The sequence below is a fragment of the Aythya marila genome (assembly GCF_965140915.1).
Source record: "Aythya marila genome assembly, chromosome: 26".
Taxonomy (NCBI): domain Eukaryota; kingdom Metazoa; phylum Chordata; class Aves; order Anseriformes; family Anatidae; genus Aythya; species Aythya marila.
In genome coordinates this window covers 5,909,837-5,935,715 of record NC_139067.1, presented here as the reverse complement: position 1 = coordinate 5,935,715, position 25,879 = coordinate 5,909,837, and the positions used below count along the sequence as shown (strand labels likewise).

General features: G+C 54.3%; 1 protein-coding gene across 2 annotated transcripts; it reads left to right on the top strand.

Annotated features, from left to right (window-relative positions):
* The first annotated feature begins 938 nt into the window (after positions 1-938).
* TET3 (tet methylcytosine dioxygenase 3) lies at positions 939-25,879 on the top strand. 2 transcript variants are annotated; one of them, XM_082779486.1, is made up of 10 exons: positions 939-983; positions 13,132-15,145; positions 17,999-18,089; positions 18,445-18,538; positions 19,153-19,361; positions 19,542-19,692; positions 20,166-20,255; positions 20,374-20,511; positions 21,036-21,372; positions 21,781-25,879. In XM_082779486.1, the coding sequence occupies exons 2-10, from the start codon at positions 13,177-13,179 to the stop codon at positions 23,517-23,519; spliced, it is 4,818 nt and encodes a 1,605-aa protein (XP_082635612.1). In that variant the 5' UTR covers positions 939-983; positions 13,132-13,176; the 3' UTR covers positions 23,520-25,879. The 2 variants fall into 2 exon arrangements, with proteins under 2 accessions (XP_082635612.1, XP_082635611.1); XM_082779485.1 differs by having other exon boundaries at positions 19,443-19,692.

The window sequence follows — 25,879 nt, the reverse complement described above, 5'->3', positions numbered from 1 at the left end:
TGTTTGCTAGCAGAAAAAGCTGTGAAATTGCCCCGAACTTGGACGAGGAGGGTGGTGTTGCTGAAAACACGTTGGGGTGAGGGCTGGGAGCAGCCAGGGCACAGCATCATGGCTCATCCCATTTTCAGCCGTGCTGTCATCCACAGGACACTAAGACGTCCTTGTTTGACATGGTGCAGTGTTCACCCATGTCACTGTTCCCATCCCGAAAATATTCCAGATTTAGGCTGTTGATGTTATCAGCTGGGCACTGGAGGAAGAGGGTGGGAGGAAGGAGGCACCTGCATTAATTAAATCCACTTGCAATTTTGCAGGGTGACAGCAAAACAAACGGTGGCAGGACCTGTTGCATGGACTGGCAGCTGAGGTGGGTGCAACTTCAGCCGCTTCGGAGGTGGCTGCAGGGACATCAGTCGTGCTGCAACGGTGCTGGGGCAACTGCATCTTACTAGGTGCAAACGGGAGGACCCCAGCCCCACGAACGGGTCTCTCCACGCTCCCATTTCTTTTAGCCAAGGTGCAGGCGAGCCGCCATTTCCACAGGGCCCGGCCCTGTGCAGCCCTAGCAGAGAGGCCAGCCAACACCTCGGGGCCGGGCACGCCGCCCCCGGCTTTGCCCCTTCGGGGTTTGGCACCTGCGGCTCGCTCCCAGCGCGTTGCTTGGTTGCGAGCCGCTTTGTGCTACCGGAACCTCTCCTCCCGCTGAGCTCGCAACCTGCCGGGCCCCGAGAAAGAAGCTCCCGGTGCCGCGGGCATCGAGGGGCTCCGCGGGGAGATCCTCGCCCGGACGCCCCCGAGCACGGCGCTGCCGGCGAAGGGCGCTGGGGGGGGGGGGGGGGGCCGCGGCACCGGAGCTCCCTCCCGGCCGGGGCCGCGCGGCGGGCGGAGGCGGGGCCCCCCCCCCCCCCCCCGCGCCGGGGCGGGCGCGGCGCCGCACACACAAGATGGCCGCCTCGTAGCGGCGGGGGCAGCGGCGGGGCGAGGTAGGGAGCGGCCGGGGCCCGGCCAGGTCGGGGCGGGGGCGGCGCGGCCGCGGCCGGGGGACAGCGCGGGGCGGGGGCGGGCACCCCCGAGTCGGCTGCCTCCCGCGGGGCCCCCACGTGCGTGATCTGCCCCGGCCCCCCCCCCCCCCCCCCCCCCCCCCCCCCGCGGAGAAATGACGATTTTCTCCCCCCTCCCCCCCCCCTTTATTTTTATTACCCCCCCACTCCCTCCCAAGTCCATCCGCAGGCTCGGCCGGGGGTGGCCACAAGGGCGGCGGAGCTGGGGGCTGCCGTGACGTCACGCTGGCGTCACGCCGCCGGGGGCTGCTGTCACCCCGCGCCCTGAGGAGCCGGGGCCCGGCCTCGCGGCCCCCCCCGCCGCGGGGTCGGGACGGAGGTGGGCAGAAAAGCCTGGGTGTCTCCTCCCCGCCCCTGGGGTCGTCCCAGCAGCGCTGGCTCTGGCCCGCGGAAGTGGTCGAGTCACCATCCCTGGAGGTCTTCAAAAGACATCTAGGTGCAGAGCTTGGCGCTATGGTTTAGTGCAGGACCGGTTGGTGTTAGGTCACGGGTTGGGCTCGGGGATCGTGGAGGGCTCTCCTGACCTAGCCGATTCTGTGATTCTGTGGCAGCAGATGCTGGTGGCACTGGGGAGCAGCCCGCAGCGGGGCTGCCCAAGCCTCTGGTCACCGCCGGTGAGTGCTGTCAGCACAGTGTGATTGGGGAAGCTGGGGCAATCCACGTCCCATGCCAGGGATGCGGCTGGCACCAGTGCCTGTGGGCACCCAGGGGGTGCTGGTGTGGTCGTGTCACGCTGGGGAAGGAAGGGCAGCCTGGGGGCAGAGTCCTCGCAGGTGGTTGTGGTGGCCCCATAAACATCCTCAGTGCTGCCCTTTGGAACCTAATTAACTGTGACATGGCTTTTTTTTTTTTTCCTGGATTCTCTACCTGGACCCATTATTGCAGGTAACTAAGGGGAGAGGTGACACAGAGGAGGAGCTGCTGGGTTGGGCTTTCCCTGCCCTGCCAGGTACAGGGGTGGTGGGGCATTGGCGTGGTGCATCTAGGACGTGTGGTTGTGCTGTGGTCTGCACCCTAAAGAGCCTTTCGCAGGGTGTCCCTGGCACACTGGGAGCAATCTTTCCCCATGACTGGGGGTCCTGGTTCCTGGTCCCCTGCCTGCATGAGGTGGGGTTGCTGGTCCCTGTCACTGTAGCATCAGGATCCCCAGTCCCCAGCCTGCATTTGCTGGGCTCTCTGGTCCCTAGACCCACGGCATTGAGGTCCCTGCTCCCTATCCCCACAGCACTGGCATTCCAATTCCTTTTTTTACGTGTGCCAGAGTTCCCTGGTTCCCATCCCCACTATATCAATGTCCTTGGTCCCCTGTTTGTGTGCACTGGTGTCCCCATCCCTATGGCATTGCTGTCCCTTGTTGCCTGACTCTGCATGCCAGGATCCCTGCTCCCTGTTTCTGTAGCATCAGGGTCCCCGGTCCCCAGCCCTACAGTATAGAATCATTAAGGTTGAAAAAGCCCTCCAAAATTGTCTGGTCCAAACATCCCCCTACCACCAATGTCACCCACTAAACCATGTCGCTAAGTGCCACGTCCAACCTTTCCTTAAACACCCCCAGGGACGGTGACTCCACCACCTTCGTGGGCAGCCCGTCCCAATGCCTGACTGCTCTTTCTGAGCAGAAATGTCTCCTCATTTCCAACCTGAACCTCCCCTGGCAAAACTTGAGGCTATTCCCTCTAGTCCTATCACCAGTTATCTGCAAGAAGAGGCTGACCCCCAGCTCCCCACACCTTCCTTTCAGGTAGTTGTAGAGAGAAATAAAGTCTCCTCTGAGCCTCTGTTCTCCAGACTAAACAACCCCAGTTCCCTCAGGCATCAGGGTCCCTGGTACACTGCCCACATGTACCGTGTACCCACATGTACGTGTACCTCAGTCCCCCTGCCTGTGTGTGTGTGTGCTGAGGTCCCCCCATACCTGCAGCACCGGAATCCCCATTCCCTGCCCATGCATGCTGTGGTCCCTGTCCGTTGCATCCCAGTTCCTTGTTCCATGTGCACTTTCCTAATGGGAGAACAGTGCCAATGTTTCCTGTCATGGTCCATGCGCTGTCCCCACTGCAGTTTGGGTGACTGATGGGGGCACTCCAAGTGCCACCCCTTCCATGCCACTCTTGGGGCTCTGTTGCCTCTTTCCTCTCTGCTTTGAGATGGGTGCAAGATGGTGCCAGACCCCACCTCTGCCCGTTTTTTTTTTTTTAGAGGATAAAAGAACTTCTGTGCCCTCCCCTCTCCCTCCTTCCCTGGGCTAGGATCCACTGGGAGATGACGAAATGAAATGAAATGGGAAGAGGCTGGCCGTGAAACAATTGTGAGCAGCTCTGTCCCTGCTCCACATCTGCCTACCACGCCAGTGCCAGCACCGAGAGCCGTGCTTTCCCAGCCACAGCGCCATCCTTGCATGGATGAGGGATGCACAGCAGTGGGACCACAGGTGCATTTCTGCTGCGATGTCGTAGGTGATCCTGTCCTGGCGATGATGCAGTGTGTTTGTTTGTTTCAGCTAAAATGGCAGTTCTTAGGGAAAAAAAAAAAAAAAAAAGCTCTTCTGCACATCTACTAGCTGCATCTTTTTGATTAAATGAGGTTTTGCTGTTGAATGGTGGAGTTAGAGACTGGGAGCTCCCAATGCTGCAATTTCCAATGCAGCCAAATGAGGCAGGGGAGGGTTGGGAGGGAGTGGGGGGCGGGTGGGGAGACTAACCCACTCCAAGCCCTCCAAACGCTGTAAAAAATTGATTGGAGCAAGTTCTAATTACTGTACTCGTCAGCGTGGAGGCTTGGGGATGCTGTGTAATGTCTGGAGGGCTCAGCTCCAGCTCACCAGGCTGCAGTGCTTGTGACTGCTGGTGGCATGGCCACAGCCACCATGGTCCCCAGAGCAGCTCGCCACTCCCATATGGGCAGAGGGAGCAGGAAGCCATAGGCCAACACAAATCATGCCCCAGAAGGCAATGGGGTACAGGAGGAGGTCGAGAGGCAAGAGGGCAAAATATTTTAAAGACCCCAAGCCTCTTTGAAGCCCCGTCTGGCATTGCAATTAGAGCACTTGCATTTAAAGCCTCTGTATTTAAATTTGTTGCAATCAAACCTATCACAATTAAAGTCATTGCAGTGTTAGAGTGGGGCTAACTCTTCTCTTGACGATGCTTGTGCAGAGGCACTTGCTGCCTCTTTCTTGCCTGTCCCCAGGCTCCTTGCCTGCAGCCTCAGCCTCTCCGAGCCGCTGGCAGCCGGTGCTCCCGGCCAGAGCACGCTGCCTGCTTGCACATGGCTTTTTTTAGGTTTACAAACATTACGGCCCTGTGCACACGTTGCTTTCCCCCTCCCTTCCCGTGAGTCATCAGCACCGTCACCAGCGCCAGGGAGCGCAGGCCAGTGAATCTGGAGGCGGCGTCTGCGCTTCCCCCTTGGTGCTGATGACCCCAGCAGAGGAAAAAAAATAGAAATTTAGTATTTTTTTTCCCTTCCCTTTTTTGGTGGTGGAAAAGGATGACCAAGATGAGGAAAGCTCAGTGGTGGCTGTGATGCCACATCTGTTTATCCCCACTTAGGCATCATCTGCAATGGGGTATTTTTGAAGAGGATGGCTGCACCAGCCTCCAGATCATGGGACTGCACATGTGTAAAGCCAAACCTTGTGATTATGGACCTGGGCGAAGTTTTTCTCAGTTGCAATGCGGGTGCTGGTGTCACCTGCCTGGCTGTGGTCAGAGCCACATGTTCTGCCTGTCGTGGGACAGAGCATTGGCCTCTCCAACAGCACGCACAGAGATGCTGGAGCCCCCACAGCTGAGCTCATTGCTGGCTGATGTGGCTGTGGTGACTCAGCAGTGTCGGTGCTGACTCAGCAGCACTGCAGACCCCAGGAGGCAGCTGGGGTGGGAGGGGGCTGATGTTTTTTGGTAGGAAAAAAGGGGCTTTTGTGCAGCATGCTGCAAAAGAGTTGTGCCAATGCTGATCAGAAGCGGACAGAAACAATGTGATGCAAATGCGTTCTTGCATGGAAAGGCTGCACTTCAGGGTACTTCTCCACTCCTGCTTGCCCTTCACAAGTGATCTTGCTTCAACATTGCTTTTAGGAGAGATACATTGGGTCTGACTCTGAGCACATGCCTGAGCCCATACATAGGGCAGAGAAGGGGCTCAGTCTGCTAGACCCTAATTAACTTTTTGGTGGGAGGTTTTATTCCTGTCTGGGGACTCATCTGTGCAGTGGTGCTGGCTCCCGTCCGCCATGCTGGGGTGAGTATGGGGAAATACTACTCATCAGCCTTGGCTAGGGAGGATGGTTTGTGAAGTGATGTGGCCATCGTGGTGTCCCCTTTGGAGGTGGCAGCTGCCTTGCAGTACTGGGCTTTGCTTTGGCTGTGGGCGCTACATGGGTTGGAGCAAAACAGGGAAATGCAGAGCCTCTTTCTGTGCTTCCACCCTATGCTTTCAAGAAGGAGGATTTCAGCCTGAAGCTGGGGCGGGTGGTGAAAGGGGAAGCAGCTGTCCCAGTGTCCCTGCATCAGCAGGCGGAGCAGGATGCGACCCTACGAGGCTCTTCCTGGATGTGACTTGGTCCCCGTCACATCCGCTCCAGGATTTCGGGACCCCCCTGGCCCCAGTGGGGCACCCAGGGCAATGTTACTGTCATTTCAGGGTGAATCACAGGGGCTGGAGAAGTGGCTTGAAGGAAGCGGGGCACTGCAGATGCACTGCGTTGGGTGATGCCGAGCCTGCCCCAGACTCAGTTTCTCCCCAGATACTTTTCCCTGTTGGAGACCGGTCGCAGCAGTGAAACCGGCTGGTGGAGCCAGTGCTTTCCCTGCACCCAGACTGGGCAGGGCCAGGCTCCCACTCGTCTCCTGGCTCCTGCCCGCCAGCTATCACGCTGCCGACATGTTTGAGCTTGCCACACACATGTTCCTCCTTCTCCTCCTCCTCCTTCTTCTCTTCCTCCTCCTCTTCCTCCTCTGCTGAAAGCTCAGGCTGCTGACTGGTTTCACGGAGCAAGGAGCAGGGCCGGGGCTGTGCATCCCCCAGGTATGGTGGGACAGGGTGGGATTTAGGGAGCCAAGCACCAACAGCACAGTGCAGGACCCCCTGCTCCAAACTGCATGCAGAGCCTTGACAATATGGGTGCAGGGCAGCTTCACACTGCAACTACCAGTTCTTGAAAGCTGGCCAGTTTCTGCACCCTGCTTGCAATGCAAAGTAATTGGGCAAGGGGGAAATTTCCCCACTGGGTTGTTGGTGGTAGGGTGTGGGAGGGCACTGATCTCTGTCCTGCCACAGACAGTGGCATTGATGAGTGGCAGCAAAAAGTCACCCAGCCCCACGTGGGTGGCTTGGATGGGACGGCAAAGTGCTGTTAGCATGGGCAAGACGCTCAGCTGGGCCCAAGGCACTTCTGCACTTCTGCTTCCCCTTTGCCCTTTCCCCTTCCCCCTTCCCCCTTCACCTTTCCCTTCCCTGTTGGAGCACTGCTTGCTGCCACCCAGTGTTTTGGCATTGCCTGGCCAGACCCAATGCCAATCTGGTAGCTGAACGCCTGCATGAGAGGAGTCAGCTGTGTCGGAGCAAAGATGCTCCAAGAAACAAAAATAGCGCTGTTTTTTTTTTTTTTTTTCTTCCATCTCTTTTTCCCTTTAAAGAGCTCTTCTCCCCTCCCTCCATCCCTGCCAGCTGGAGCAGCCTGACGCAGCCTGGCAAACCATTCCCCCACCTTTGTCATATGCTGGCTCCTGGCTCAAGGATGTGATGGGAACGCTAGCCATGGCTTAACCATGCAGCTCCTGAAAAGCTGATATGCTGCTGTGCCAAGCATCCTTGTGGTGGGGCTGAGCATCCTGTCCTAGGGCTGAGCATCCTACATTGTTATATCAGGGGTTGGTGCCACACCGCAGGTGTCCCCCATTGCCTGGCTGGAATGGGACCCTGTGCTCCTTGCGTGCAGGGGTATGAATTTTCCATCCCAGCTTTGAAAGGTATCCAGGATGGATTAACAACAGATGTTGGCGTACAGCCATTCCTGGATGGGGTGATTTTGGAGGAGCTGCTGCATCCGAGCAATCACCTCTCCCTCGCTCCACACATTAAGGATTCTGCAGCTGGGCAGCTCCTGCTCCAAAACAGCCACTTTTTCCCATCTTTCCCTTTTGCTTTGGAAGGCCATGGTGCTTTCCCATTGGTCGTAGTTTGGCTGGCTGGGAAAACCCTTTTCCTGGAGCTCCAACAGGGATGATGGGGAAATCTCCATGTGGAAAAAAATCCCCCATCTCCACTGCAAGCTCCTGATGCTGGTGCAGCAGGAACCAAGAGTGAATATATTGCATTGATGTGTTTCCCCGCCCCCCTGCGAGATGGAAAAGGGGGAGAATAGTTGTCCCAGTTCCATCTAGAGCAGGATTGCAGCTCTGGGGGTTCCCATGGGGATCATGCAAAGCAGGGGTGGGCTCTAATGTGGCTTCCTGTGGCACAAATCAGCCCCGTACCCTCAGCCTCGGCACAGCTCTGGCTTTCCTCTGGGCTAAATGAGGACAGGAGTGAGCAGCTCAAACCCAGCACCAGGGTCAGATGGGGCCATGGAAACAGCTTGGAAAACAAATAAGCCGGTGCTGGGAGTATGCCGGGAGGGGCTCCCACGGGCACAGCACGGCTCTATGAGCTCGCCCATTTGCTTTTCCTGGGGGTGTTGCATCCGCTTAGGGCATCCACACCACTGGGCTCCTCTGCAGCATCCCCCACTGGTAGCACGGTGGCATTCAGTGACTTTCTACGTCCAGCAGAGCAGCACAGGTCTCCAGCATGTCTCTCCCCAGGGTGTAATTTCAGCAGCATGCCCTTCTCTGAGGGTGCTCGTGGGTCTGCATCTGTACCATGCAAACAGAGGAAAGCCCTTTAGTGACAGCAGCCAAGCGCTTTGTTATTGTAGGGTTGCCTGCGCTCAGGGATGCTCACTCACCCTGGGCTTCACCATCACGTGTGGGACCCCACGGTGCCCCTGAGCCCAGAGGATCCCAGGGCTGGCTGCCAGTGGAGGAAAACCATGAGCGCAGCATGGGGCTGGCAGCCAAGCAGCCGCCTGCCTCTTGGCCGGCCCTGGCTGCTGTCTCTTGGCGGCTCCCGCTGACCTCCCAAAAACCCTGCTGTGCCGTGTCTGATGGTGATTTCAGTGTTGCATTTCTCCCCTGCACTGATGCACCCTTGGCATCCAGGTCACCCACATCTCCATCTCCTAAATCCTCCACTTAGAGTAATAGAGTAATCTCAAGTGGGACAAAGCAAAGCATGCACTGAGCTGCTCCAGTCTCTCCCCAACTAAGCCCAGCCCTTGCAAAATACGTTGAGGCACGGGGGATTTAGTAAATACCCAAAATATCCATGTAGAGGATTACTACTTCAGCACAAATTCAAGGGGCTGGATGGGCCCTATGGGTGTTTTTCGAGCACAAGGGATTTAAAACCGGTTCTTTGTCTGTTGTTGGGTTGTTGTTTTTTTCCTAAACATGTGGTTTGGAGGCGGCAGCGCGTGATTTAGGACAAGCAGGAACATGGCAGGAAGGCCTGCCTGCTTGTTTGGGGTGCTTTCATTTAATTTTTCTTATAAGGCCGTGGGGATGTTTAAAATAATATTTTGAAAAAGGGGGAGGATTAAAAAAAAAAAAAAAAAAAAAAAAAAAGGAGAAAAAGCAGTTTTGAAGCAGCTCTGGCTTTGCCAGGGCAGGCAGGATAGACAGAGGGATCGCTGTTTGTCCCTCTGGGCAGGCAGATCCTGGCTTGTCCCCTGAGATGGCTGGGGTGGCAGGGCGATGGGGCAGCACCATACAACTGTGGACAGATGTTGCCTGTGACATTCCCTGCTGGGACAGATCCTGCCAACATGTGTCAAATCTGCCCTGGGGTGGCTATGTTTCTGTCCCCTACAGTGGCTATAGCACTGCACCTGGTCACCTTGTCCCTGTAAGAAGTTGCTGGATATATAGGTCTGTTGGGTGTATAGGGCTGCTGCATGTATATATATATATATATTAATTTTTATTTTTTTTTTGCAAGGCATACAGATTTGCAGGATGTATAGGGCTGCTGGATGTGTAGGCTTGTTGGATATGTAAGTCTGCTGGATATATAGCTTTCTGGATATAACAAGTTGTTGGATATATAGGGTTGCCTGATATATAGGGTTGGAGGTCACATAGGGCTGCAAGACCTGTAGTGTTGCTGAATATATAGGGTTGCAGGTTTATAGGTCCACAGATTGTATAGGTTGTTGAATATAACAATTTGTCATATGTATAAAGTTGCTGGATATGTAGGGTTGCCAGATATATAGGTCTGCTGGATATGCATATTGCTGGATATAACAATTTGCTGAATATACAAGGTTGCAGGATACATAGGAGTGCTGGATGTACAAGGTTGCTGATTGCGTCGTGTCACTTGATATATATGGGGCTGCAGGATCGATAGGGCTGCAGGACCTATAAGATGGCTGGATATACGGGGCTGAAGGATATGCAGGGCTGCAGGATATATATAGGTTGTTGGATGTATGGGTGACTGCATGTGTTGGGCTGCAGGAGCTCTAGAGGGGCTGGGGGGGTGGGACGCCCCCACTGAGGCACCCTTTGGGCCCAGGCCAAGATGTTGGTACTTTCAGGCAAGCGCGCAGCCCTCCGCCATCCATCCGTCCGTCTGTCCGTACGTGCGTGCGGCGCTGGGGCTAATGGCTCCTCCAGCTGTTTGCAGGGGGCGGGGAGGGCTGGGGCGGCTGAGGCTGAAAAACTCGTTGCTCCTTCCCTCCCCGGTGCCATCGCCGCTGCCGGCCTCACCGCCCGCCCCACAGACGTAAGTGCCTCGTGCCCCAGCCGTGCCAGCCCTGCTCACCGGCACCGTGCCCCCGCCGCGCGGGTACCGATGGCTGCAGACCAGTCCTAGGGAGCACAGCCCAGGCTGGAAAGCATCCAAGCAGGGCTCTGTGTGTGTTGTGTGGTGTGGTTGCTGCTGCTTTTTGTCGTTGTTTTTTTTTTTTTTTTTTTCCCCCTCTGTTGAAGGCATTTAAAACAGAAGGAAAAAATTAAAAAAGGGGGAAAACCAAACCAAAACAAAAAAAGATAATTATTTTCTTCCTCAAAGGGGTTTTCCCCCTTTTACAAAACACCAAGGATCCAAGACGGACTGTGCAGTAGCCAAACAACTGAGCTAATCTGAACCAAAAGACTTGCTTTTTCTCTTTATTTTAATTCCTCCTCCCCCCGCCTCAGCTTTTATTATTTCCCGGGGCAGGCGGATGGAGGTTTGGGCAGGCATTGCTTTCTGTGGGGAAATGGGCAGTGTGGCGGAGGAATAGGTGCAAACAGCGCTGATTAATGGAAGGATTTCCTCGTATGCTGCTGGAGTGAGTTGGGGCTGGGTTGTTGTTGTTGGTTTTCGGGATGAAAATCCCACGGGGCCATAAATACAGCTCCCACTGTGCTTGCCCTCCACCCCAGTGGTGCTCTGGGAACAAAAGGAGCCGTGTGGGAGAGCCAGGAAAAAAAAATGTATTTTTTCCCCATGGATTTGGGGATGGTGGCAGCTCTTGGATTAACCCTTTGGGAGCACCACAGGATGTAGCACTGGCTCAGTGCTGACAGGATGGGTTTTGCCATGCATTTGCAGGATGAACTTTTTTCCTGCATCCCCAGCCTGATTCTAGAACCTGATTTATTGGATGGAGCAGTGTGGTGGCAGAGACAGTGTAAGGCCAGCCCAAGCTGCTGTCCCATCCTGACCCAGTGGCTTTGCTGTGGTGTTTACACCAAGGGGTGTGAGCATCCTGCCAGCTTTGGGGCAGGTAGAGGTGATGCCTGAGGGATGGATGCAGGGGGAAAAGATTCTGAAGCTCCATCTGGATGAGGGCAGGTTTGAGACAGGGCTTCCCTGTGAAACCAGTTATAGAGGAGGATTTGGCAGGGTCTGGGAATCCAGGCAGGGTGGGGAAGCTCCTTATCTCTCTTCGCGGCTGGCCCTGATGCCTTGGGAGGTTTACCCCAAGGCTGATTCCTTCACTCACTGATGTAGTGATGGATGTAGTGCATGGTTGGGGACAGTAGCTTCAGGGACATCCACATTTGGGGTGCATTAGAAGCGTTCCCAGCTGTTTTCTGGGGCTTCCCATGCCCACATCCACCCGATACCCCCAGAAAACCCTTGGGGCCAACGTTCGCTCCACGCCCAGAGCTAAACAGGTTTTACACCATTTCTGCAGGCTGGCGTCACCAGGAACGCTTCAGGGCACGAGCGTTCCTGCTTTGAGGGGGTTTCATAACATTTTCTCCCTGCCACTATGTACTGCTTGGGAAAAACCTTGGCTGGGGCGTCAGCGTGGGAAGGACGGACAAGGCTGTGTCTTCCTTGCACCATGTTACTTGGCATGGGGCGTGGAGGCAGCATGTCCCCACCCTGCAAATGAGCAGCAATGCATTTGCTCCCTGACCTGATGGACCGGTCCCTTTGCTCGTGGCTCCAAGCTCCAAGTCCCCACCATCACCAGCAAGGAGATGGCACTAGAGCCCCTTGAAAGCAGTGGCAGCATGGGGGTATGCCTCATGCCAAGAGAGGGGCAGCGCGAATTTGCACCCACACCGTGCTGACTTGTGCTGCCCGTGAGTTTTGCCCCCCAGGTTTTCTCCCTGGGGGGGATTTTTGGGGCAGTGAAGTCTTGAATTGTGCAGGGAGTGGTTGCTCCTTGGTTTTGCTGCAGTCAGCAGTGTTCTTATCTGTGTCGAAACCAGCCATGCTTACGTGCACATGTTGCTCTTCATCTCTCCCTGTAGACTGCTCCTGTGAAAGCTGCAGGGCTGGCATTGGAAGGGTTGAATGAAGCTCCTCACCACTGACAGCTTGTTCACATGCCAAAGCTGTACTTTGGGGTCTCCTGGAGCGTCAGGGCTGTAGGTCCTTCCTGTGGAGCCAGTGCTGGAGGCAAGAAGTTCTGCCTGAAGCCTTTGCTTAGTTTGTCCATTTCTTTTTTTTTTTTCCTAGTGAGCTTTGCTGTATTTTTAACTTTCAGGAAGCTTTCCTGTGACCAGCAAACTGCTAAATGTACTGCACCCCGTCCTCCCTGGCATTAACTGAGAGGGGAGAAACCACCAAGTGCAGAAATGCCTCCCTGCTTCTTGCAAAGTCCTTGTAGGGTCTAAACAGGGATGTGTGAGCCCTGGCACTGGGAAGATGGTCTCCCTGGATGTGGCTAGTTTGTCTCTGGGTGGGCATCTCTGACAGGTGGCACAAGGATGGTTTTCTGGATTCTGGTGCTGTTGCTCCATGTTGCTGGGGTCTGGCAAGCTGTGCTGACATGGGGTTGGGTTATTCAAGGTGAAATCATCCCCATGCTGCCCCTGCCACTGGCACAGACAACTTGGCGGCTTCTTTGTGTGGTGGATGATGGCTTCTCCAGGTGAAACACTCCCAGACAGCATATTTGCTTCACACATGGGCCCAGCTTCCCCCGTCTCCATGATGCATCCTTCAGCAGTACTTGGGCTCAGTGCCCCATTGCTAACTTCATTGCTGAGCCCTGGAGCTGCAGTGACCTTATCCAATGCTCAGTGCTACATTTGTAGAGGATGAAGGAGCTCATCCTGAGCCTGATGGTCTTTGCTCCATCTGGATGCAAGCAGAGCAAAATGCTTTGCATCAGCTTCATTCCCACTGTAAGGAGTGGGTAAAGTGAGGCGAAGCCCCACAATCCCATGGCGCTGTGAAGGGGGTCCCAAGGAATGCATCAGCAGGGCTGGACCTCCTGAAAACACAGCTGGGAGTGGGATGCCCTCCCATATACCCTGTCTCATCACACACTCTGCAGGTGGTGGAAATACTGAAACATCCCATGAGCAATTTTGAAACTGGGTGGTGGGAGACGTGGGTGGCATGGGGCTGGGAAGGGTGCGGGGGGGATGAAAAGAAGTGGCTGCATTTCAAGCTGTGGGGCTCTGTGGTAAAATGGATGAAAGACAAAAGTTGCAGGGGTGGAAGGAGGAATTTGGGCGCATGTTGACTGTTGCAAGGGGTGCTTACACCTCTCCACTCTCCCCATTCTCAGACAGGTTCGGGGGGCGACCCAGTTGATGGCCCCAGAAGAGGCCAAATGGAAGAAGGGCTGATTAACTATGTCGAAGAAAGAAAGCTGAATGAGGGCAACGGGCTCAGCCTGGCAAATGGGGGCCAGCCAGAGGTGGGGGGCAACACGCTGATGGAGCCAAGCAGCTGGCTGCCTGGCCAGTCGGCCCCTGCTGGCAAAGCCCATCTGGAGGATGCCAGAAACCTGGTGGCCTTCTCGGCAGTGGCTGAGGCTGTGTCCTCCTACCGGCTGCCTCCCCTGGACTCTCCCTCGCTGCTGTACAAGAAGTTTGACACCGAGATGAGCAGGGGAGGGCTGAGTGAGGTGCTGGCGCCGCAGGACGGTATGCCACAGGGAGAGGACCTGCATGCCCTCAAGGCTGCCCTTGCCTTGGCCAAGCATGGCATGAAGCCCCCCAACTGCAACTGTGATGGCCCTGAGTGCCCCGACTACCTGGAGTGGCTGGAGCAGAAGATCAAATCGGCTCTGGGCGAGGAGCCGGTGCCGGCCTCCCCACCACCCCCTGAGAAAGGTGCTATTGCTCCCCAGCCGGTGCTTGAGACCGCTGAGCCATGCCCATCGGATGGCCTCCCCTTTTCCCAAAGTGCACTGAACATCGCCAAGGAGAAGAACATCAGCCTGCAAACAGCCATTGCCATCGAAGCCCTAACGCAGCTCTCAGCCGCGCTCCCGCAACCCAGTGGTGATGGGCAACCCTCAGCCCCGCTGCCCCCGGGGCCCCTTGTCCCACCAGAGCCGGGGCCCCGCTTCCTCACACAGCCTGGTGCCTCACCAGAGCCACTTTTTGGCACGGTGCCTCTGGCAGGGACCAGAGACCCCATGGCAGAGCTGGAGCAGCTTCTGGGCAATACTGACTACATCAAGGCAGCTTTCAAGCGGCCCGAGGCTGGCAAAGCCCCCACAACAGCGGCACTGAAGCCCCCTGAACGAGCGCTTGCCAAGGATGCAGCAAGCGGCCCCCACGTGCCACCGCTGCCGCAGGAGCCCAATTTGCACAAGAAGACGCAGCTGGTCCTGCAGCAGCATCTCCATCACAAGCGCAGCCTTTTCCTTGAGCAGAGCCTAGCCGTGGCCCCCCCAGAGCGGCCGCCTGGCTGGTGGGCACCCAGTGCCCTGGCTGGGCCACCCAAACCCTTTGAAAAGCAGGCCAAAGAGAAAAAGAAGAAAACACAGCCCGAAAAGCCAGCCCGCAAGCAAGTGCAGATCAAGAAGCCCAAGCAGAAAGACTCACAGCCGCTCTTCCTGCCCCTTTGGCAAATCAGTCTGGAGGGGTTTCGGGCACCTGCTGAGCCCCCAACTGAAGAGATGCAAACTGAGCCGCCACCACCTGCCTTCCCGCTCCAGCAGTCTCTTGCACTACCCCTGCCCACCACTCCCAATTCTCAGGAAAGGGGTGCCCCTGGGGGGGGCCCCCAAGGCCACCTGCCGATAACACCAAGCTCGTCTGGCTCAGAAGAAGTGCTGTCTGCCCCACCAGCCCCCATTGTAGTGGATGACAAGCTGGAAGAGCTCATCCGGCAGTTTGAGGCTGAATTTGGGGAGAACTTCAACCTGCAGCCTCCTGGGACAGCTGAGCTGCAGGGGGGTCCGGCACCAGCCTCACAAATGCCCCCCACTGCCAGCACCACCACCTTGGCCTCTAGCAGCTCTCCCCAGCCTGTCTCCAAAAGCTTTTCACTTTCACCAGGGAAGGGACCGCTTTTGGAGCATGCTTTCTCTTCACGGTCCCCCAAACAGATCAAAATTGAGTCTTCTGGTGCTATCACTGTGGTGTCAACCACATGCTTTTACTCTGAGGAGAGCCAAAACACTGATGAGGCAGAGGGGACACCCACCAAGGATGAGGTGCCACTGACGCCAACCCTCAGCGGTTTCCTGGAGTCACCACTGAAATACCTGGACACGCCGACCAAGAGCCTGTTGGACACCCCAGCCAAGCGCGCACAGGCAGAGTTCCCCACTTGTGACTGTGTCGGTGAGCAAGCAGCTCTGCTGGGGGTCTTGGGGCAATGGCAAGCACAGTTCAAGCTGTCCAGAGTGGGATTTGGGGTTTGCAGGGTGGGATTCCCCTGGATAAGTAAGAGTGATGCCACAATGCCAGGAAAACAGTGTTTTGTTTTGTTTTGTTTTGTTTTTGTTAAGGGTTGGGGATGTTGCTCTTTTTGGCTTTGTGCATGTTCCTGCTACTGTTTTGCATCAACTGTTTTGTCGTAGGATCAACATACCCACACAGACATTATCTTGGGGTCCAAACTTGAAAAAAAAATGCACCAAGATTTGCTTCTGGGTTTGCTCCCAAATGGGAGATGGGTATTTCGGTCTCATCCAACCCCAACAGTGTCTGTGACAGGGGAGGACTGAGACTGCTTTGCAGCTTTGTGTGGAATTTGTTTTTATGGCAAAACTCTGAGGCTGCAGAGATCTCATGTGTTGGTTGTGGGGTACATTTGGTCTTTCTCTTCTTCTCTCTTATTTTTATGATGAGGTGGCCAAAGCCAAGTGAGCATGGCATTACTGTGGTGGTGTCTGACTTGGTTGTGCTGGCGCAGGCTGGAAGAGCAGCAAAACCAAAGCGTTGTTGATTTTACCTCCGCTTAGTTGTTCAGCTAAATCCCATAAAGGGGCACATGACTGCCCCAGCACCACCAACCTGCCTAGAACCTTGCCTTGTTCTTACTGCTATTGTAAGTTGAATTAGCTGGAGTGGGTTACTCAAAGTAAGAGCATCTCTTCTTGGCTTGTACTGTTTTAGGGGCCATATTTGCCACCAGGATGCTGTTTCTTTCAGTTGCTGTCCCTGCCAGGATGTGTTGAAAGATGCAGAACTCTGGGTTTGGTGGTGTTTTTTTTTTTTTTTTTTTTTTTTCTGGTATTTGTTAGACTTCGCAGGAGGTATTGGAGAGTTCCTGCTTGGTCTCTGCAGTCCATCTCCTTCCACTGTCCCTTTCTCCAAAAGTGCATGGAGCTGGATCTTCTCCCTCCAAATTTAAACTGTGAGGAGCAAGGCAAGGATTTGGGGTCAGTGGGTGCAGGAAAACCAAGCCCCTATGCTACTGAGAGAGGTGGCCTCAAGCCAAGCACAAACTGCACTTTATTAGTGAGGCATATGATTATTTATTTATTTGCTTGTAAATGGCAGCAGTAATTAGCCCAAATGACACTGAGCAAATGAAAGGCTTTTCTGGAGCTGCTCAAACTTAACTTGGAGTTTTACATCCATTGCCAGGAAAGGTTTGCGTTGCTTTTCTTTTTCAATGTGGTTTAGAGGTTTTGGGGAAGGATTTCCTGCCTCTACCTTTCCCCATTTTCTCAAGGAAAAGCTGTGAGAGAAAGCAATTAAGTAGGAGTCAGGGCTTGGTGCTTTATTAGGTGTCTGTGCTGTTAGACACTGTAATAAAATCAGCTTTCGCTGCGTGTCCTGTATTGATCTCTGTCTGGACAGCTGCAGCCCAGCTGAGCCCTGCTTTCTCCTAGCCCTGGCGCCAAGCCAGTTAGACATGACAGGAATGAAAATCATGGGGCTGAGAGCAGAGGGATGGGAAGACAGACCAGCTCTAGCCCGCTGTGCCGAATGCGTCTGACCCAGCGGTGCTTGAGCATCCCTGTGCTCTGGGGACTGACCCCTGTGCTGCTGCAGCTGCCTGGAGCATCCTTTAGTTCTCCATCTGGCACCTCCATGCCCAAAAAGCCCTGAGGGGGTTTGCTGCTGGGGCTGTGTTGCTTGCAGGCTGTAGCCCAAGCATCCTTCTGCGGTAGTGTGATCTTGCTTCTGCCTCTCCCCTGTTGAGCAGCTCCTGCCTTACACAGGCTCAGCCAACCCAGAGCACCCCCACATCCTCCAGGCAATCCAGACAGCAGGCAGCAGCAGTTTTCAGTCCTAAAATTATCTTGGGGTGGTTTCAGTAGCATCCGGCTGGTCCAGTTGCAGTGTGCGGGGCCAGGTGGGTGAACATCATGTAAGCAGGTAGGCAGAGAGTAGAGGGGGTCCAAGGGTTCATGTGCTGAGGTGGCCCCTGCAGCTAATCACTTCTCTTCAAAACAGAGCATGCTCGGGTGGCCCAAGCAAATCTCCCATGCCAGGGGCAGCAGAGAGATACGTGGTGGTGGGAGACAGCTAGGTTATTAAGTGGCTTGCCCTACAAGGTTTCAAAAATCAGATCCTGTTGAAATCCTGCCATCATTTCAGCCCTCCTGTGTGTGATGAAACCTCCCTCTCCATGTGTCTCAGCCCCTGCTGCAGGGAAAACCCTGCATGGTGGAAAGCTCTGCTCCTTTGCTTGCTTTGAAAGAAGGGTCAGAAACAGAGACTCACTCCTCTCTCATTAAAAACAAGCTTATCCATTAACTACGCAGGATTTTTGTAGTTTTTGGCCTCTCTCAGGCTTCACCCCTCGCTGTTGCATGCATTAGCTCAAGTTGCTCCTTGCTGGGGGATGGAGCATAGCTGGGACTGTCTCGAAATGGGTTTTGCAGTGATTTTCACCCCTAAAGGACCCTGTTGTCCTCCTCTTCTGCTGCAGAAGCACCTATAAGGAGAAGGAGTATTGAGGTTTTGGTACCAGTGCTTGCCAACGTCCCTCGCTGCCTTGGGGGTGCAAAGGAGCTATAAATCCAGACTAAAACTTCCCCAGTCCTAAAACACTCAATGCCATATATTGCAATTGCAAGCAAGGGTGCCTACTTAGGCTCCCTTAGTGGGGAAATGCTTGATTTTTTGGTGCAGAAGTGCTTAATCTGAGTGAATTTGGCATCCATGGGGTCAGAGCCCCCTGTGGACATGCAAACCCCAAAATCTCTGTCTCCCCCATCCCCCTTCCTTTTCCTGCAGAACAAATTGTGGAGAAGGATGAGGGGCCATACTACACCCACCTGGGCTCGGGGCCCACTGTGGCATCCATCCGGGAGCTGATGGAGGAGCGGTAAGGGCCCCGTCCCACCCCAACCCCTTGCAGACAAAGGGGAGTTCTGATGTTGAGGATGCGGAGCCATCAGAGAGGGCTTTGGGGGTTTCCTGAGGGCAAGGGGAGGGCTCGAGAAGGTGTGTGGGGCCTTGTGAGGGTGCATGGGGCTCTGTGGGCACGTATGTCCTCATGAGGTCAAGTGCATGCTTGTAGGTGCTGGTGGGAGCCTGTGCAGGCATGTGGGTACTCATGGTAGGAGTCCCTTCGGTGGATTGCATGGGGGTGAGCAGGGCCTGTGAGGTTGCATGTGGCCCTGTGAGTGCCTCTTGGTCCTCGCCAGGGTGTGTGCAGCTAGTATGTGTCTCCCTGGCAGGTACGGTGAGAAGGGCAAGGCCATCCGCATTGAGAAGGTCATCTACACTGGGAAGGAGGGGAAAAGCTCCCGGGGCTGCCCCATCGCCAAGTGGGTGAGTGCCTATGGACCCCAAGCCTCCTCAAGGCATCACTGTAGCAGAAGGGGGTGCCTGGATGGCACCACTTAATGCTGTCTTAGGGGTCCCTGGGCCTGCACGTCACACTTCATCAGTGCCACTAAATCAAATCCGTGTCTGGAGAACTGTTTAAAATAAAATAAAAAAAAAAGGTTTTTTTTAAAGCCATTACTACTTGTCCTATCACTACACTCACTGTTTCTCCCTTTCTGTCCCCTCTCTGCCTGGGGACAAGGAGGTCCCCTCTGGTAGTGGCCATGGGAGGCCAAGGCAAGATGCTCGAGCTGCAGCAGCCAAAGAGAAAGGAAAAGCTGCAGCCACCCCCAGGAAAACTATGCAGGGCTTCCTGCACTTGCCCAGTGGCACCCACCGAATGGCACATCCTCGGGGCCAGGCTGGCAGCGTGTCCCCCTGGCACCCCAAAACCCATGGGGAAGGAGGTAACCATGGGAACACTCACAGCTCTGCTGCCCAAATTCCTGAGGAATGATAAAAAGGTAGCCGACACCCGCTTTTGGGGGCCTTCTTGCCCCCCGTCCTGGGAAACATTTCCTCTCAGGGCAGTCTGATTTGGCCTGGCTGTTTTCCAGGTGATCCGGAGACACAACCAAGAGGAGAAGCTGCTGTGTTTGGTGCGTCACCGGGCTGGCCACCACTGCCAGAATGCCGTAATCATCATCTTGATCCTGGCTTGGGAGGGTATTCCCCGCACTCTGGGTGACACGCTATACCAGGAGCTCACTGACACCCTCACCAAGTATGGCAACCCCACCAGCCGTCGCTGCGGCTTGAATGATGAGTAAGTGCCACCATGCCGGCTTGGGGAAGTGGGTGGAATGGCAACTGAGGTGTCCCTCCCGTATTTCTAAAACCAGTGAAGGAACTCCCTACACTCCACCCAGGCTTTTGTTGCATCCCCAGAAGGGACTGCTCTCACTGTGCCAGCAGCTGACGCTCCTTCTCAATGTCCCTCCTGCAGCCGGACTTGTGCGTGCCAAGGCAAGGACCCCAACACCTGCGGTGCTTCCTTCTCCTTCGGCTGCTCTTGGAGCATGTATTTTAATGGCTGCAAATATGCCCGAAGCAAAACTCCACGGAAATTCAGGCTGGTGGGGGACAATCCCAAAGAGGTGGGTGACATAGACAGAGTGGAGCAGTAGTGGAGGGTAGGGAGAGTGGGTTCCTTTTAACCCTGGCTCCAAATTTGGCGAGGAGAAAGCATGAGAACAGGGTACCTTGTGGAATTTTTCATGAAATGGTGGGGAAAAGAAAGTCAGTCTGACCTGGTAAGGCTCTCACTGATGTCCCAGGACTTTGCTGCCAAGAGCCGTTACAGGGTGACACAAAAGGGGTCTCTCTAGAAACCCCAGGGGCAGAGGGCTCTTGGGCTGAGCAAGCAAAAGCACAAGAGACTTTGGTTGGAAGTTGAATAGCCAAGATGTCACCAGAAATTTGGGCTGTGCTCTTTGTGTGATGGCAGACATAGCAGAACGAGTTGGACACAAGGTGGTGTACAGGGGCTCCACCCCTAATTGCATCCCCACTGCTGAAACCCTTGAGTGATGTCCTCCTGTACATCAATGCTTTATCTTCCCTATTGTAGGAAGAGCTGCTCCGGAAAAGCTTTCAGGATTTGGCCACTGAGGTTGCTCCACTTTACAAAAGGCTGGCACCACAGGCCTACCAAAACCAGGTATCGGGCCACTTACTCATCCTCTTGTGGTCTCCACAACCTGTCAGTCAGCAGAAACAGGAGTGGGGTGGTGGTGCACAGATTTCAGGCAACTGGAGCCCTCTCCTTCTTCCTCTAGGTTACCAACGAGGATGTCGCAATAGATTGCCGTCTGGGCTTGAAGGAGGGGAGGCCGTTTTCAGGGGTGACAGCGTGCATGGACTTCTGTGCTCATGCTCACAAAGATCAGCATAACCTCTACAATGGCTGCACAGTGGTAAGCAGGCGCTGGCATTGGTTTTCAGGATGGTTCCCCATTCACTGCATTTTGAGCTGCTTGACATCCAGCTGGACCCTGCAGGGAGCGCTTTGGAGTGGAGATATCTGAGCCTCTGTCACGTCCCTTCCTACCTGCATGACTCTGGTGGCTGGTCCTCGGTGCTTGCACTCATGGAGCAATGCCCTTTTTGATGCTGAAATTGCTTAAGAAAGCAGAAAGGCCCCTCAAATGAAAATACATCTGTGGGGTGCTGAAGCTATCCCTGCTAGTTGAAAGCAAAGTGTTAGTCAGAACTGTGTGTTTGCTCTTGTCTGACCCAAACTCCACGGGAGGTTTCCAGTCAGCATCTGGGGAGTGGTGTGGGCTGGGGGTGTGCACCAGTGGAAGCCTGGGAAGCCATCAGGCTGATACGGATTTGTGTTGAGGAGGGTATTTTGCCGTTGTCCCCCTTGGGCTGCATTCATTAGCATCTCAAGGGTTTGGCAGTCCTGGACACTCATGGCACCCTGCGCTCCTCCCAGGTCTGCACGCTGACAAAAGAAGACAATCGCGTGGTAGGGAAGATCCCTGAAGATGAACAGCTGCACGTCCTCCCCCTCTACAAGATGTCCAGCACAGATGAGTTTGGCAGCGAGGAGAACCAAAACGCGAAGGTGGGCAGTGGGGCCATCCAGGTGCTCACATCTTTCCCCCGTGAGGTCCGCAAGCTACCTGAACCTGCCAAATCCTGTCGGCAGAGGCAGCTGGAAGCAAAGAAAGCTGCCGCAGAGAAGAAGAAGCTGCAGAAGGAGAAGCTGATGACACCAGAGAAGATCAAGCAGGAAGCGCTTGAACTTCCCACACTCCAACAAAATGCAGGTAATGGGAACAGAGCTGAGGTCCCATGGCCCTAAGCTGTCCAGAAAGCATGTGAAGGGATGTTCCCCTGTGGCTTCTGGGGGGTAGTGGGTGGGGGCTTTCTTGGGCCAGAGGTTGCAGGAGTGTCGCTGAGTGCAGGTTGGCATTACTGGCTTATACTGTGGTGCCTGCATTTGCACCATGGCTTTTGGGGTACCTGCTATCTTGCTGCAGCTCAGCTCATGGGAATGAATTGCTGCCAGCACACAGAGTGATGCTAGTTGCAGCTGAGTTCTGTGCTTGGCCAGCAAGCCCATTGGTGTTGGATTTTTGAGTCTAACTGATTTTTTGGGGGCCTGGGGTCCCTGGTCCCTGCTGATGGCCTTCTCGGCTAGCTGGTCACAGTGGCTGTGTGTGCTGTGCCTGCAGGTGTGGCGTTGAAAAGTGGGATCCCCCCACAGCCGCTGAAACCTTCCATCAAGGTGGAGCCGCAGAGCCATTACAACGCTTTCAAGTACAACGGCAATGCGGTGGTGGAGAGCTACTCGGTGCTAGGGAGCTGCCGGCCCTCTGACCCTTACAGCATGAACAGTGTTTACTCTTACCATTCCTACTATGCACAGCCCAATCTGCCTTCTGTGAATGGGTTTCACTCAAAGTTCACGCTTCCTTCCTTCGGGTATTATGGTTTTTCCAGCAACCATGTATTCCCCTCGCAGTTTCTGAATTATGGGGCAACCGAGAGGGTGAACAACACCTATGAGAAGAAGCCCAACATCCAGGCATTGCAGGAGAACCTCAACCACACCTACAGGAACACAGATTTCCCTGAGCCCATCCCACACAATGTCCGGAGCAAAAATCATCACCAGCGCACCTACGAGCGGGCCAGTCGGTATGCCAGCCAGCAGAAGGCAGTGGCTGGGGTGCACAGGACTAGCACAGGCTCAGAGGATGCACCACCATTTGCACAGAACTGTTTTGGCAGCAGGGCCATCAAGCAGGAGCCCTTGGACCCCCCACCCAGCATTGAGCCCCTTCCCAGTGCAGCAGCAGCTGTACCCAGCACTGACCTGGCCCTTCCAGTTGTCCCTGGTGGGGGCCCAGAGCAGCATTGGAGCCCATACAAAGTGTCCCGAGGTGCGTCTTCTCCTGAGAGGACTAGTACGGCAGAGAGCTCGTGGAGCAGCCTGGTGCCAGGCACCAGCCCCACAGGCTCAGGTGGACGAGAGAAGCTGAGCACCTTTGATGCTGCCGTGCGCTTGCCTCTGCCAGAGAAGCAGTGGCCTGATGTCCTGTCAGGAGAAGCAGCAGCAGCATGTGGTTCTAGCTTGCTGCCAAAACCATGGAGCCCCTGCAAGCTGGGCGAGGCAGTGCTGGCGAGTGCAGGCACACCAACCCTGCGGGACAAGGGCTGGGAGCTGGGGCCGCTGGGCTTCAGCTCGGCCCTGCCAGGGCTGCCCAGCTTCCCCGAGGAACCATGGGGCTCAGCCAAGGTGGAGGAGCAGAGGACACCGGCACCCATCCCAGGGCTGCCTGAAAAGGCGTGGGAGGCAGCAGTGCATGAGAAGGGTGTGGTGGGGTCCCAAAGGGAGAAGCCATGGGATCCTTTTGGCCTGGAGGAGGGCATCGAGGAGCTGCCAGACAAGACAGTGAAGGAGGAGGAAGAGGAGGAAGAAGAGGAAGAAGAGGAGGAGTGGTCAGACAGTGAGCACAACTTCCTGGATGAGAACATTGGTGGTGTGGCTGTGGCACCTGCCCATGGCTCCATCCTCATTGAATGCGCCCGCCGTGAGCTGCATGCCACCACTCCACTGAAGAAGCCCAATCGATGCCACCCCACCCGCATCTCCTTGGTTTTCTACCAACACAAGAACTTGAACCAGCCCAACCATGGCTTGGCACTGTGGGAGGCCAAGATGAAGCAGCTGGCTGAGCGTGCCCGTGCCCGGCAGGAGGAGGCTGCACGCCTCGGTCTCCAGCAGGATGCCAAGGCCTTCGCCAAAAAGCGCAAGTGGGGTGGTGCATTGGCAGCCGAGGCGCCCAGCAAGGAGAGGAGGGACTTGGTCCCCACGCGGCAGGCGGTGGCTATCCCCACCAACTCTGCCATCACTGTGTCCTCCTATGCCTACACCAAGGTGACAGGCCCCTACAGCCGCTGGATCTGAGGCGGAGGCAGCTGCCACAGCCCATCTTACCTCAAAGTCAGCAGCACTGGAGCACCAGTGTTGCTTTGTGGTGCTTTCTCCTCAGGCATGGGGGAGAAGAAAAAACAAAACAAACAAACAAACAAACAAAAAAAAGCAAAACAAAACAAAAAAACAGAAAAGCAAAATAAACCCAACACATACTTGGAAAAAATGAAACCAACTCGGGTGCAAGCCATTGGAAAGCTGCACTTGGTGAGAAGTAGGGAAAAAACAAAGGAACAATGCTCTTTGGCATTTTTTGGTAATCTAATATTTATATCTCTGTTTTTTTAATCTATCCTTGTGCACTGCAAGAATGGAGAGAGAAGTTTATAGCATCCTTTCACAAAGGAAAAGTTTTTAATTCCACTTAAAACATATTTATTGGAATTTTTTTGTTTTACTCCAACAACAATGACAAAGGTGATCTTCAAAAAAGAAGCAAACATAAACAAATAAACAAACAACAACTACAACAACAAATACCCAGGAAACAACCCAAACACCAAACCAGCTTAACAAAGCAAGAGGTGAATCTCTCCAGCTCCCATGCATGGAGACTAGCAGGGATTGCATCTTAGAGTCACCTGGAAACGTGCTTTATTAGCTGGACACGCTGAACATCTGATTTTATTTTTTTTTCCAAGGACCTACAATACTTATTTCGCAACTCGAGGAGTTCTTTCTTACAGATACGGGAGGCCCATTTGCAGGCAGTATGTTCTGGAATGGTGTGCTCACGTTTGGCTTTTTGCTGCTGGCGAGCTTGGCTCTGCCAGGATGGCGCTTTTCCTGGCACTGGAGACTTCAGGACACCTCTGGGCTCAGAGCACTGAGGTGAGGACGCTGCTCCCAGGGAGCTAAGCTTACGCTCAGATCTGGGGGCTCCTTTGCCAGTGGCCCCAAGGAGAAGAGGAGCAGCTCAGTGGTGGCTGCACCTCCAAGGAGCCAATTGGAATAAACAAACAAACAAACAAAACAGAAAAAAAAAAAAAAACACAACACAGAACTGTGAATAGCTAGTGTTGCTCTCTGTACATCACTGTTGCTAAAGTCTGGTGCTTTCAGTCTCTGGGGGACTTTCTCCATGTGATTGGCTCTGGGAAGAGTGAATCCAAGACTTGACTCTCCAAATGTGCCAGTCTCATTGTGCATGCAAGCGGCCTCTCTGAGCGAGCCAGCTTGGTGGCAAGCACTGCTTGAGCATGGCACTATTCTCTCCCCAGGTGCCATCATCTCTCCTTCCTATGGATCACCGTTCTTCCCGCAAAACAAACAAACAGAACAAAAAAACAACAGCAACAACAACAAAAAAAAACAACAACCACGTGGTGCTTTTCAAACAATCTCACTTGAGGCTTTTCGCCTGCCTCTGTCTCCCAAAGCTGTGCTGGGGCAGGCGAGCTCTAATGCAGCTCTCCAGGCAGGTGGTGTGGCAGGAGCTGGGGCCCCACCAAGACCGAAGCTGGGTGTCAGTGTCCCCAGTCATTGCTTTTGCACTTTCAGGTGCCTTTTGGAGAGCGAATGAGCGAAAGCCAATGCCATCACCGTGCAGAAATCACCTTGTGTTTACTGTAACCCTTGTTCCTTCCGCACTGGCACAGATTAGCAGGATCTTGGTAAAACAGCCTGAACATTTATGTAGTCTGATTTTAAACCTGTAAATAGGGAAAGAATTTTTTTAAAAGCACTTTCACCTAGATGTAAAAATGAAAGCAAAACTGAAAAAAAAAAGCAAATTCCCTCTCCCCTTCCCAACAACTTAAAAGCAGTATGTTTTAAACAAGATAATTGTGGGAGAACTGTAAATACTGGCAGAATATTTAACATGCTTTGTCCGTCCTTCATAGTTTTTTTTTTTTTTTTTAACTGTAATCTGTAAAGTTGCATATATTTGACAAGAAAACTCAATGATCTATTATTGCTTTTCTTACAAGTACCCAATAGCATATCAGGATTGTAGAGTTTATGGCAAGTCAAATTTTAGGGAAGCCCATGGACAGGTTTGTGTGTCCTGGGGCTGTGTACCATGGTGCTTGGCTGTGGCATAGTGGTGGTGATCTTCACAGGGCAAAAAAAGGGGTCGGATTCGGGTGCCGGCCTCGGTTTGTTTCGCCCAGGTCTCGTCTGACTTCCACATTGTAGGTTGTCGCAGGGGTGCCTTGAAAGCTTCGCATAGATGATGTTAGCGAGAAATTTGCGGTGTTTGGGAGAAAGGGGTGTGTTTGGAGAATGTTTCAGTCCATACAACCTGTCTAAGTCCTGCTTCCTTGGAGGTTTCTGGTTCGGGGGGCTCACTCCAGCATGGCGTCTCCCTCCCTGCCTCAAAGGGAGGCTCA

Coding starts and splice junctions, on each gene's coding strand:
- TET3 (XM_082779485.1), top strand. CDS start 13,177: ATGGAAGAAGGGCTGATTAACTATGTCGAAGAAAGAAAGCTGAATGAG. Junction 15,146..17,998: donor CCCCACTTGTGACTGTGTCG/GTGAGCAAGCAG, acceptor CTTTTCCTGCAG/AACAAATTGTGGAGAAGGAT. Junction 20,512..21,035: donor TCTACAATGGCTGCACAGTG/GTAAGCAGGCGC, acceptor CGCTCCTCCCAG/GTCTGCACGCTGACAAAAGA.